This window comes from Oryctolagus cuniculus, chromosome 8 (assembly GCF_051225735.1).
Source record: "Oryctolagus cuniculus isolate XC-2025 breed Fujian yellow rabbit chromosome 8, ASM5122573v1, whole genome shotgun sequence".
NCBI classification, from domain to species: Eukaryota; Metazoa; Chordata; class Mammalia; order Lagomorpha; family Leporidae; genus Oryctolagus; species Oryctolagus cuniculus.
In genome coordinates this window covers 18374254-18386353 of record NC_142874.1, presented here as the reverse complement: position 1 = coordinate 18386353, position 12100 = coordinate 18374254, and the positions used below count along the sequence as shown (strand labels likewise).

Here is a 12100-nt window from a genome sequence, read left to right as displayed (position 1 = left end):
TTCCGTCCTCCTAGGTCAACAAGTGTAGCAACCTAACATTGTGTCCAATTTCATCTACCGGGGTTTCTCATAAGACTTCACTTGTCCAAAGATTCAACTTCTAAGGAAAATGTTGTAAAACCCCTGACCTGCTTGATCTACAGGATGTGTCTGGGCTTCTCTATGCATGCTGATTCACAAGGTCCTCAAAGGAAATAGTTAAAATACATGCAGCTCAGGGCAGCAGTGCATGTAAAGAGAGGAACCACAGGAAAAGTCCTCAACAAAGCCAAGGCTTCAGACCTTCATCATCATCATCATCATCATCATTGATCATCAACTTTTATAGAGAATCTTCCATAGAGAGGTCTACAATGAGCCCCAAATATACACAAATACAAACCAGAGTCAAGCCAAAGAGCTCCAAACTGTGACTGGTAGACTCAACCCACTCCCTTGGCAAGTAGAATACAATTATATCATGGGACTTCTTACCACTTAGCAGGTATCAGGATCTGCCCATGAAAGTCATGCGTTCTTTGACCCTCTTAACCCACTTGACCCCCAATCACATAGACAACTATCTTCAGAAAGACAGTTATTTAAGAATCTTGTTTCCATTCCAACTTTCCCTTCTCTGATCTTGTGCTATAATTGTTTTAGAAAGTTCACTTAGGAGTCCCAGAACTTACAAGCATTTTTGGCATGGCTCTAAGTTAAAGGTTCGTTTTTATGTATTGTTTGTAAAAATCACTTTTATCTTATGATCACATAATATATATCTAAAAAATTCCAGCAAGATTCTAGAGCCTATGAGGCCACAAATTGAGAGTTTTGGAATTACTGGAAGGACAAAAAACTCACCTTTGACAACTCTCAGAGCTGACCTAAGATACAGGAATGCCAGGTAAGGAACTTGTCCACTTTCATGACACATTTAATCATAGCAAATTAAGGCTAAAAAGGGAGCCACAATGCAGTTTTAATGGAGAATTTCTCTGGCTCCCTATTGTTCAGAATTACATTATTATAAAAATTCTAAAATACCAGGCTTTTTAAGCATGGTAGTACAGGAGATATAATTCTGAGAGACTAAGAAATACAGGTGACATTTTCCTCCCCTCTTTTACTCTTCTAATATGTGAACTCTTTGGTTATAAAAAGAGGAAACAATAGGCCCTTCTTCCACCTTACCTGACTGCTTTTAGTTAACTACATCATTACTTTCTATATACCTAAATGTACAAACAAGAGCTGGCTACAACTCACACAATTTACTCAGCCACTTATTCTAAATGTGAAAATTGTGTTTAAAAAATGTGTCAGCCACATTTAAATTCCAAAAATGAAAATGTTGCACACATAATCCAAGAGACCAATGCTTCTAAAATCAATATGCAAATAAACAGACACCATTTTTGCCTTCTTGGCAAATAAGATCTACCCCCACTAAACATGTCTTTACGGCAAAAAGAAAAATTTAGAAATAGGACTACGAAAAGCAGTAAGAGATGAAACAAAGAAAGCAATTTAACTATCATATTAGGTACCAGCTGAAGGTGAAAGGGAGACCCCAGATGAAATGATATCAAAAGCACGTTAGCAATTTGAAGTGACTCTATATACTCAGAAATTATAAAAGGGAAGCACCCAATCCTGAACTTGTAAATTCAATTACATTTAGTTCATTTATTCTGGCTTTTGGAATTCTATCCAAAATTCAGATCTGTAAATTTATCTACTAAATAACAAATGTCTTCAAGTAGTTTGAATGTAAAACTTACTAGATTCTTTTAAATGTCTTAAAGCTGATAGGACACTCTAGTTTTCAAATATGTTGAAGAAATTTGCTTCTACCATTAATCTCTTCAATTGCAAAGACAGGTCAAGACATAGAAATCAAGTAGGGATTCAGCTGGGAAGGAGCTGCAAGAATAGGGAAAGTCCTGCCATTCAGCTCAGTTCTTCCTCTTTGTGGGCACAAAGTAGAGGCACCTGCCATCTCATGGTCTTTTCTCAGGGAATCTTAGCATTTAGATGACTCACAAAATGGTCACTGAAGAAGACAGAGATGATGCTAAATAATGCTCAATTTTAATTTGTGATTTCCACTTTAGTATTATACTCTTCTGTATTACTTTCTTTTTTATTTTAATTATCTATTTGAAAGGCAGAGGGAAAGAGAAATACAGAGTCAAAGAGATAACTCCCACCCACTGGTTCAACCCCAAATGCCTGCAACAGATCTTGCATCAGCTGATTCATCCTCCAATTATTTGCAATACCGAGAATTAGGTCTAGGCAAAGCAAGGAACCTGGAACTCAATCCAGGTCTCCTATATAGGGGCAGAGACCCAAGTAGTTGAACCATCATCTGCTGCTTTGCAGGATGGACGGTCTCAGGAAGTTGTACTGGAAGCAGAGGAGCCAGTACCCAAACCTGGTCACTCGGATATGAGATGTAGGTATCTCAAGTGACACCCTAAATGCTGCACCAAATGTTTGCCCAAGACACTGGGTTTTTAAAGCCATGTAGTTGATTTTGCACAATTACATAACAATTGGAAGCAGAGTAGTTTATCAGGACTCCCAGAGGCTACTTGTACCTACACATTCTTCAAATGAGCTAGAAGGAATCTAATGCTGTGCAGAATTTATAGCCTTCTCTTAAATAATTTCCAGCTCATGGAAGAATAGAACTACTAGGCTGAGAGAGGGAAACGTATCTGAAGAATTAGTTTCTTAATTACTTACAGATAAGAAAAGCTAAGAAATAAATACATGGTTTCAAGAGGCAATTTGTCCTTCAGGGAACAGGGTATTTTGCCAGCCATCACTACTGGATCACCTGAGTGTTACATCCCAATGTCTTTACTCATTGGGACCTACACAATTTAATATGAATGCTTGGAGGTACTGGGATGTTACACTGTAGCATTTGGCCTTACAAGAGAAGAACACCTGCTATTCTCATTTAAGTAACATTCACAATATTTAATTTGCCTTATTTCTGCAAACTGTTTCTGATTATTCTTTACCTCATATAAGTGAAATCTATACATTATCATCCTTTTACTTGATATACTTTTTGTATTCATTGTGCAATTTGTTAGGGGAAAAAATGCAGGGTAAATAAAAATCATGTTAGGAAATACAGGTATTCTATGATAAATTTATATCAGTGAGGTAATTTAAAGTTCTTCTTAAATGAGGGGACATAATGGACAATCTTAGAGCTATCATTAACAATGATTTCCAAAAACCGAGAAGATGCCATAAAGTCAGTACTCAGGGGCTCTATCACTCACATTTATGAATGGGAGGTACTTTTGTTTGCCTGCATTTACTTGTATTTTACATACAATCATTTGCATAGACTTGGAGGGCATACAAGGATATCCCAAGTTCTCTAGTGTATCTTTTGTTGTCTCTAACTAAACTTTCCAGAGGACACAGCTATGTCAATTTGACAGTTATCATGCAATGTGCAGGTCCGGCAGTTCTGTTCCATACCACAGACATTCAACATAAATCTATTTTCAGGAGAAAAGTAGAATGCATCCTTCTCATCATTTCTGTCTCAACAACCTTCTCCATAGCAAAAGTTTTTTTTTTTTTTCTGTATGTGTGTGTGTGTGCACTTGTTTTAGTTGCAGTATCATTATAAGTAGAACAAGATTCACTGTACCTTTATCCACCCATAAATTCTTGGAAAGCCAAAAGCCAAGTGAGGCTATGCAAGTCAACATTTTATTAGTTACTAGAGCTTTTATTTTTCATCAGAAGCCAGATTTCCCACTACTATGAATTTCAAAAGAGAAGTATACATTTCTTTTTCCTCCCAATGGAAAAAAAATCTGTAGTATTTACAAAATAAAAATGCTAACTTGTCATGTGCTTCAAATTATATTATGCTTTTTCTGAGCTGTACTTGTCACACCTGTATATTCATGTCACTTCAAAATAACCATAATCCTCTTTGATATGCAACTCCATGAGGGTAGATATTGAGTTGACCTTGAACATCAGCACTTTCCTTATTTTCTAGTGCAGTACTTGGTATATTTATGGTAGGCTTTTCAGCTATAGAGAACTGACAAATGTGCTTCACAGACCATTACTGTACATCATTCCTATTCTGGAGATATGAAAATAGTCTCAAAAAGTTGTTCTTGGAAATAATCCACCCAAGATTGTATAGCATATTAATGACAAAGCCAGGATCAGAACTTTGGATTCTTTAGTCCCCATTCCCATTCTCTATTACACAACAGAGGGTCTTACATCTAATACCCTGGACAGCAACATGACTGATAAATACCGTACAGACCTTTGTGGTCTAAACTCCATTTGGTAGGCTGCCTGGCTCCCACTGCTCTTTATCAGTTGGAACATGTGAACTCTTCCAGAAATATGCCTGGGTTATACATACTTTATGCAGGACTCAAAACACAGAACCCAAAACAGAATTCTACAGCCATAGCAAAGAGTCATTCTCTCACATCAGAGTCAAATTTTACATCAGCCAAGCCACCAATGCCAATGGAATTTCTATGGCTCAGCTACTGCTAAATCAAATATTCTGCTAAACAGAGCTTCAATTTGTATCTTCAAAAATTATGTGGGAGTTTCCTAAAGGCAAACACATTTAAAAATAGAGCTTCTCCTGGGCACATGAAAAAAGAAAATGGGAATATTTTGGGGGTGACACAGAAGATCTACAACTGTGTTGTGGGGATAGTTGTCCAACTATAAATTTACTTAAAATGGATAAATATTATGTTATACTTCAATAAAGCTGTTAAAACCTAGGTCTGACAATGAGGTAGATACATAATGTCTTGTAAACATCTCATATGAAAAACTGTAAAGACATTCTTTACTATCCCCATGCTACTTCAGTTGCTATATTTAAAAGGTCAAAATTCTTCTATGTGATTTTGGCAAAAAATAATGTAGGAACTAACAGAAATACCTGTAAAGAACCAAATTTCACTGAGATAGCAGCAAGAGAGATACTGACATGTATGATTATCTGCATAAATAAACTACAGATGTACTAGTTTAATTAACCATAGTGTTTTAGCCCAAAACCTGCCATTAATAAGCCACTGGGTTTTGAACAAGTTTTATAACATCTCAAGTCTCATTGTTCCCATTTATATCATGTGTCTCTGTGGACTAGATTAGAATTAAATGGTACACAGTACCAGAATACCAATGGTTATCTAATGAACAGCTAGTAATATGTTAGATTGTCCAAGTATTATCACCTTATAAGCAAAGTATTATTGGCCATTTTTTGCAAATGAAGAAACTGGAAAATAGAGAATCTCACTAGTTTGGGCAGGATCAGTTATTTAGGAGCAGATGTGGAATTCCAATCCAAGATTACCAGCTCTAAAACATACCTTTATTGCTTTGTTTTTTTTAAAGATTTGCTAATTTGAAAGTCAGAGTTACAGAAAGCTTTTTCATCTGCTGGTTCACTCTCCAGATGGCCACATATGGTCAGGGCTTGACCAGGTCAAAGCCAAGAGCCAGGAGCTTCTTCCAGGTTTCCTAAGTGGGCAGCAGGCACCCAACATTTGGGCCATCTGCTGCTGCTTTCCCAGGCCATTAGCAGAGAGCCAGATCAGAAGTGGGGCAGCAGGGGCCGGCACTGTGGCATAGTGGGTAAAGCCACCACCTGAAGTGCCGGCATCCCATATGGGCACCAGTTCAAGTCCTGGCTTCTCCACTTCTGATCCAGCTCTCTACTATGGCCTGGGAAAGCAGTGGAAGATGGCCCAAGTCCTTGGGTCCCTGCACTCAGGTAAGAGACCTGGAAGAAGCTCCTGGCTCCAGATTGACCCAGCTCTGGTCATTGCAACCAATTGGGGAGTGAAGCAGCTGATGGAAGATCTTGGTATCTCTCGCTCTCTCTCACTCTCGATCTCTCTCTCACACTCTGACTTTCAAATAAAAAATTTAAAAAAAAAAAAGTGTAGCAGCAGGGACATGAACTGGTGCCCATATGGAATGCCAGCGTCATGGGTGGATGCTTTACCTGCTATGCCTCAGCGCTGGCCCTTCACTCTTATTCTCATTAAACTTTGGGCTTTTGAGTTTGTCAGATATGGGCATGAATCCTTGCCTTTAGTATGTTAAGTTAATCACTTCCTTCAAGTACCAGTTTCCTCATCTGTGAAATGACATTATCAATACTTTACTCATTTAGCAGTTGGGAAAATTATAGTGTCTCCTGTAAATAGAAGACATCCAGTAAAGTGTCTTTCTCATCCCCCTGCTGCAGAGCTACCTTCCTGTGTATTTTTTTTTTATTTATAAAATCTATGATTCCCTTACAGCCTACCTGCATAAACCTCACTGGAGTTGAATTCTATCAAAAGCAATTGTAACAAACATAAACACACAGTGCTATTTCTTCAGAATTGGTCTCTGGCTTTGTGATGCAGACTGTCAACAAGAGTGTCAACTTCAAGGGGTGGGCATCTGTCCACAGGAACTGAGCTGAGGTCACAGACTTGTCTCTCTCTGCCCTACAAACAGATGTCTGGGTGACGACTCAGTTGCTGCAAACCAAGGTTACAGTAAACCTAGGGGGAAGTGCCCAGTCTCCTTTCTAATCCTCTTGGCCAGCCATTCATTCTCTAAGACAATGCCTTACTGACTGACCATAACTTAAAATAACTAGTTTCCCCCAGTATACTATTTTCAACAAAATGCCTTTATTTGCATGATTCAGATTATTCCACAGGCCAAAGGAAGTGTTTATGCAATAGAGGTTTGTCAGCAACAAATTGGTTTGATTCTGTGTCACGGAATGCACACCTTCCAGAGGTTACCTCGCAACTTGCCAAGTAAACCCTGATGCAATGTGGGCCTCTAGTGGTAGCAAGAAAGTAAAGCAGCTGCTAGTGAGAGCCAACAAAAAAAGCCAAGAAAGTCACCCTTCATTATTATGTTGACGTGTTGATGTGAAACTAGTTCAAAATAATCTTCCATGATAAAGTAAATTCTAAATGTAACAGCTTTCTTCCAGATCACAAGCTCGTCTTCAATAACTAGCCTAACTAAACATTGTGCAGCATTTACATCTTTTTCAGAAAATTGAAGTCAGTGTTAGGGGTCTCACTATTCTACTTTATACCAAGTTCACTAAGAATTATAACAATTATAAACACTAGCTACTTTTCATACAGCTAGTAAAAGCTACCATACACACACACACACACACAATGCTGGACTCTAATTGGTGTGATCAGTGAAGTCCTCTACCAACTGTCCTGGGAATTTAAATAATCCCCACAGGCTGATGAGGCTGTTGTGAGTTAATTCCTGCACTAGAAAAGTGCCTTCCTTGAATATCTGACTTCTGAGGTCTTTTCCAACTTAAAACAAGTAAGAATGAATCCTACAATGTCAAGTGTTAACTCTTTGTTTTCCTGTTACTTGGTGCATGTCTTCTGATCAAAAGTCTTACTTAAAAATTACAGCTCCATTATGATTAACAACATAGTAGAATATACACAGTAAAAATTTTATGATGTACAAGCTGGAGTTGGCACTTAAAATTTAACATGGTGCTTGGTTGGGCTATATCAAAACAAGTTATTAAGGGGAAAGAAAACAATCTCAGACTATGAAAAAACTACAGGAACTAGCCTTTCCATACACACCCATGCATGGCTTAAAGACAGGGATACATTCTGAGAATTACACTGTTAAGCATTGTTCTACCAACATCAGAGTGTACGTAGACAAACCAGGATGGCTGGTCGTTGTCACTAGGCAATGTACCCTTATGGTATATGTGGTCCAGCATTCACTGAAACATCACTATATAATTCATGGCATTTTAAATATCTATCATGTTCCTAACATTAAAAGAAACACTTTACATGTGTGATAAAAGAAACTGAATTGTCCATAAATAAACCAACAGCATTTATCTGAAATAAACATCTCAAGACATCTCATAGGAGTGTTAGTTAATGTCTTGTCTCTGTTGACTTCACTAGATTTTCCCAATGGCCGTATTCCAAGAGTTTTTAAATGTTAGTTTGACAGATGACCACCAAACTTCAAAGGTCTATGAAGGAAGATTTCATGGGTATTATTGACTGATAGGTCTCTGTCCTTCTCACATGCTGTCTTTATACAGTTCCCTGAAGCTACACAGAAAAACGGTAAACACACAAGAAGCTCTTCAGAGAAGTCACTGTGAATGAAATGGTTTGTAGTGAGAAGCTCCAGATAAAGAATTAATTTGCTTTTAGTCCTTAGCTTTAGTTATAGGATAGAGAACTTTTCTGTAGACTAGAAAAATGTGGACATGAAAAGTAGGAGGGGATTCCCAATATAATCACATGCCACTGGGCACATAAAAGAAACCTGCATTTAACGCAACATTAGCCACCAAAGCATTTAAATCCAACAGTTCTACAGCCCGCTTTACCACAGATATTTTAAAAAGTTCATACAACTCAAAGAATATTTTTCAATTTGTGAATCTAAGAACTTTTCTCTGTATACATCCTTTTGCCTATATTTTTCCTTCATGATTATCTGTGTCCTTTGCTATACCCCAACAGACTTTAGCATGCTTCTTAAAATAATATTTGAGGCCCTCTTTGCCATCCTTTTGCCCAAGACATGTTGATTTTATTAAAGCAAGTTGGGTCTGCATTCTTTCTTTACTACTATTACAGGTAGACTTGGCAGACTCAAGACCTTTGTTTTAAAATGCTCTGCTCTGGAGACAACCTCGTTAAATAAGTTCCATTTTACCTGCTGGGCAGTTGCACTCTGAAGGTGCTTCTCTTGCAGTTCTTATTTTAGCCATATCTTCATAGGATTTCTGTAAGAAGAGAAGTATTAACAATCATCAGTAGCATTGTAGAGAATTAGGTACTCTCTGGCTGTATGCCTGATTGATCAGCATTTCATAGCCTGCATAACATTACACGTACTTGGACTTTAGTCAAAAGGTAACAGTACCCAAGCCCTAAAAAAAACAAAATGGTCATTGACATGGTATCAGGATTGCTGGATTTGTACAACATTTTTCTCCACTCTTCAACTGCTACCACCCTTCTCCCTTGGCTCAAGCATACACACTCAATGCATAAACCCAGCACTCACATGCTGCAGTTCCAGGTAAGCTGTAGCTTATCAGGAACAGCTAGTCTTTTATATATGAATGTCAAAGGCATTAAGGTGTTGTGTGGCAACCACTGCCACACAGCCTCTCTGCTGGAAAAGTTTTAGAAAACCTGCAAACTCTAAAGCCATCATTAAACACAACATAGGTTCTTTTCAACTCCCAACTGAAAGGACTGCGAATTCCTAAGTACGCCAAGCTCTGTACCCATAACCAAAGATAAAGCTATTTTTTAAAGAATAAAGTTTAAACTCTTAATATGAGAACGTTCAATTGTAAAATGTTTAATCAGAATAATCTCACTTTTAAGAGTGATGACCTTTTTTGTGTATTACTAACACCTATAACCCCAACCTTCTTACCACAGGTGAAGGTTATCAGATGTTAGCTAGACAAGGAAGTCTCCATACAATTAGCAACGCATTTCATTAGGCTACAAAACTAGAACCTTGCCCTTTTAGATCTCCATGCATGTTTAGCCAACATTGAGGAAAAGTGAGTGAAGATGACAGAGACGGAGGCGGCCTTATCCAGGGATGTGCAGACACAAACACAAGCCACAAGGAGCGCAGATGGGCGCCTAACACCGCACACACAGCCAAGCACACAGAATGCCCCCTTTGCAAGATGTTACCCACGCACAGAACACCCCAGCCTCTCACCCCTGAGCCAGAAGGCGCTCCACTTTCTCCTGCACCATGGCCTTGAGCTGATCCTCGGTATCAGACAGCAGAGGAATGGAAGGGGCCCCTTTCGTCGATTCCAGAGCGGCTATCTGCGCCTGGAGGTCGTTGGTTTTCACCCCCAGTACAGACAAGACAGGATGGCCACCACTGACAGGAGGGCTGCCAGGACCGCGCACTGGGGTCCGGCCGCAGCGCAGCGCTGCCCTGCGGGGCTCGCGTCCGCCGGTCTGGGCTCCCGGCCTCCTCCTTTCCCCGTGTGCTTCTTCACCAGCATCGTGGCGGGGTCGGCTGCCTCAGCTTCACCTTCCACCCTCGACCACCTCCAATAATTGTGAAAAGAAGTAAACGGGGAGAGTCCTCCGCAGTTCAGTCCCGGTGGCCGCACAGCTAGCTGGCGCGGGAGCGGGACGCGGAGAGGGACCTCGGCGTGGCTCAGCGTCCGGGCCGCGGGCGAGGACCATCCTCCACCTACTCCCCTCCTCCCAGAAAGGCGTGAAGAGCACCTCCGTCAGGGGACTGGGTGGCGACCGCGTCAAAATCGAAAGGAAGTCCACCGGACACCTCCTCCGAGGTCCCCGGGAGCGGCCGCGCCGGGTCCGAGGGACAGCGGAAGAGGGGCTGCCGCTCGCCCCGCCGCGGAGCGCGGAGCTGTTGCGTTCCCACTACTTGGCCTTATTTCCACCTATTTGGTGTCTTTCCGCACGCCGGCTTGCTTCCCACCTGGACTGGGCTGGAGGCTGGGAGGCCGAGAGACCACGAGAGGGGCGCCAGAGGGCGGTCAGGCAAGAGGAGAGCCAAAGGGCGCGAGCTGCCGCTACCCGCAGTCTCTCCGCGGCTCCTTTGGCTGCCAGCCTTAAATACCCTTCGGGATGCTCCGGTGTGAGTGCGCACGCGGCGAGCGCCTGGGCCCTCCCCCGACCCCCGCCCAGCAGCTCCCGCCGCAGAGCACCCCCGGCGGGAGCCCGCCTCATTATAATATATTCACCTTCGAGCAACGCGAGCGGGGCGGGGCGCCGGAGCCTCCGAGTGGGAGGTCCGTATTAGCATAATATATGCAGATAGCGAGAGCGAACGCCGTGATTGGGTGGGAGCTGGGAGACCCCACCCCCTTCGCCGAGTAACTTAGGCGTCCGCGAAGGCCACCTCGCTCTCCAGGGCCTGGGGCCGGAGCGAGGTTGGCGGTGGAGGAGGCGCCTGCTGCGGCTTGCGACCAGCCTAGCCCAGCGCACCATCTTTATCCCGTTGAAAATGGAGAAATGGCCTCCGGGAGGGCTGCGATGAAGCTCACCGCCCGCGCTCTGGCGCGGCGTTTCCTGTCCTCCCTCATCTACCCGCGCGCCCCAAGGCAAAGCTCTGTCCCTGTCTGGGGCGTCCAGGTCCTCACTCCCGTCTCTGCCCAGGGCGCGCTTCGCACCCCCAGCCCCGATTGGCCTGTCTCCACGGGGCTGCGTCTGCTCCAGCCCCGCGTTCCTGCCCTATACTGGGGTGCTGACGACGTTTTCCTGAGTCCCTGCTTTGCGGGTTTGGAAAGGGAAGTGTTGGACTGAAGCACGCGGTCAATTTTTTCTCTTTGACTCTCCTGCAGTTCATCTGGCTCAAATTACAAGGTCTCTAGTGAGAATTCTGAAAGTTGGTAACAAGTAACATTTCACATGGGACTGACTTTTGGGGCAGAGAGGGGCCTGGGATCCCACCTTTTACCCTAAGAGCTCTCACCTCCTTTTCCCCATGAGAAATAAATGTTTGCTTTCTAAGCAGGCTACCCTCGGGCGGTTGCTGGCTACTGCACTAAGCGAATGGTTCACAAGGGTGAAAGGATGATTGCTGGTAGGAAGCAGGGTGGCAGCATCATTAGGGGACGGAACAGGAGTCACGTTGGAGGGAAGCAGGGAATTTTGTCAAATCAAGACTAAATTCCTGGGCCAGCGCCGGGGCTCACTAGGCTAATCCTCCGCCTGCGGTGCCGGCACACCGGGTTCTAGTCCCGGTCGGGGCGCCGGATTCTTTCCCGGTTGCCCCTCTTCCAGGCCAGCCCTCTGCTGTGGCCAGGGAGTGCAGTGGAGGATGGCCCAAGTCCTTGGGCCCTGCACCCCATGGGAGACCAGGAGAAGTACCTGGCTCCTGCCATCGGATCTGCGCGGTACGCCGGCCGCAGCACGCCGGCTGCAGCAGCCATTGGAAGGTGAACCAATGGCAAAAGGAAGACCTTTCTCTCTGTCTCTCTCTCTCACTGTCCACTCTGCCTGTCAAAAAATAAATAAATAAAAAT

At 42.8% G+C, this 12100-nt stretch overlaps 1 protein-coding gene across 1 annotated transcript in view; it reads right to left on the bottom strand.

The window, feature by feature from the left end:
* Positions 1 to 10777, bottom strand: part of LOC127485706 (protein transport protein Sec24B) — a 149738-nt gene extending 138961 nt beyond the window's left edge. Inside the window, exons 1-2 of the mRNA XM_089301985.1 lie at positions 10552 to 10777; positions 8773 to 8842 (exon numbers count right to left, since the gene is read on the bottom strand). Of these exons, the coding sequence (XP_089158111.1) occupies positions 8773 to 8827 (55 nt within the window). The 5' untranslated portion in view covers positions 8828 to 8842; positions 10552 to 10777. The remainder of the gene's footprint in view (positions 1 to 8772; positions 8843 to 10551) is intronic.
* Positions 10778 to 12100: the final 1323 nt, after the last annotated feature.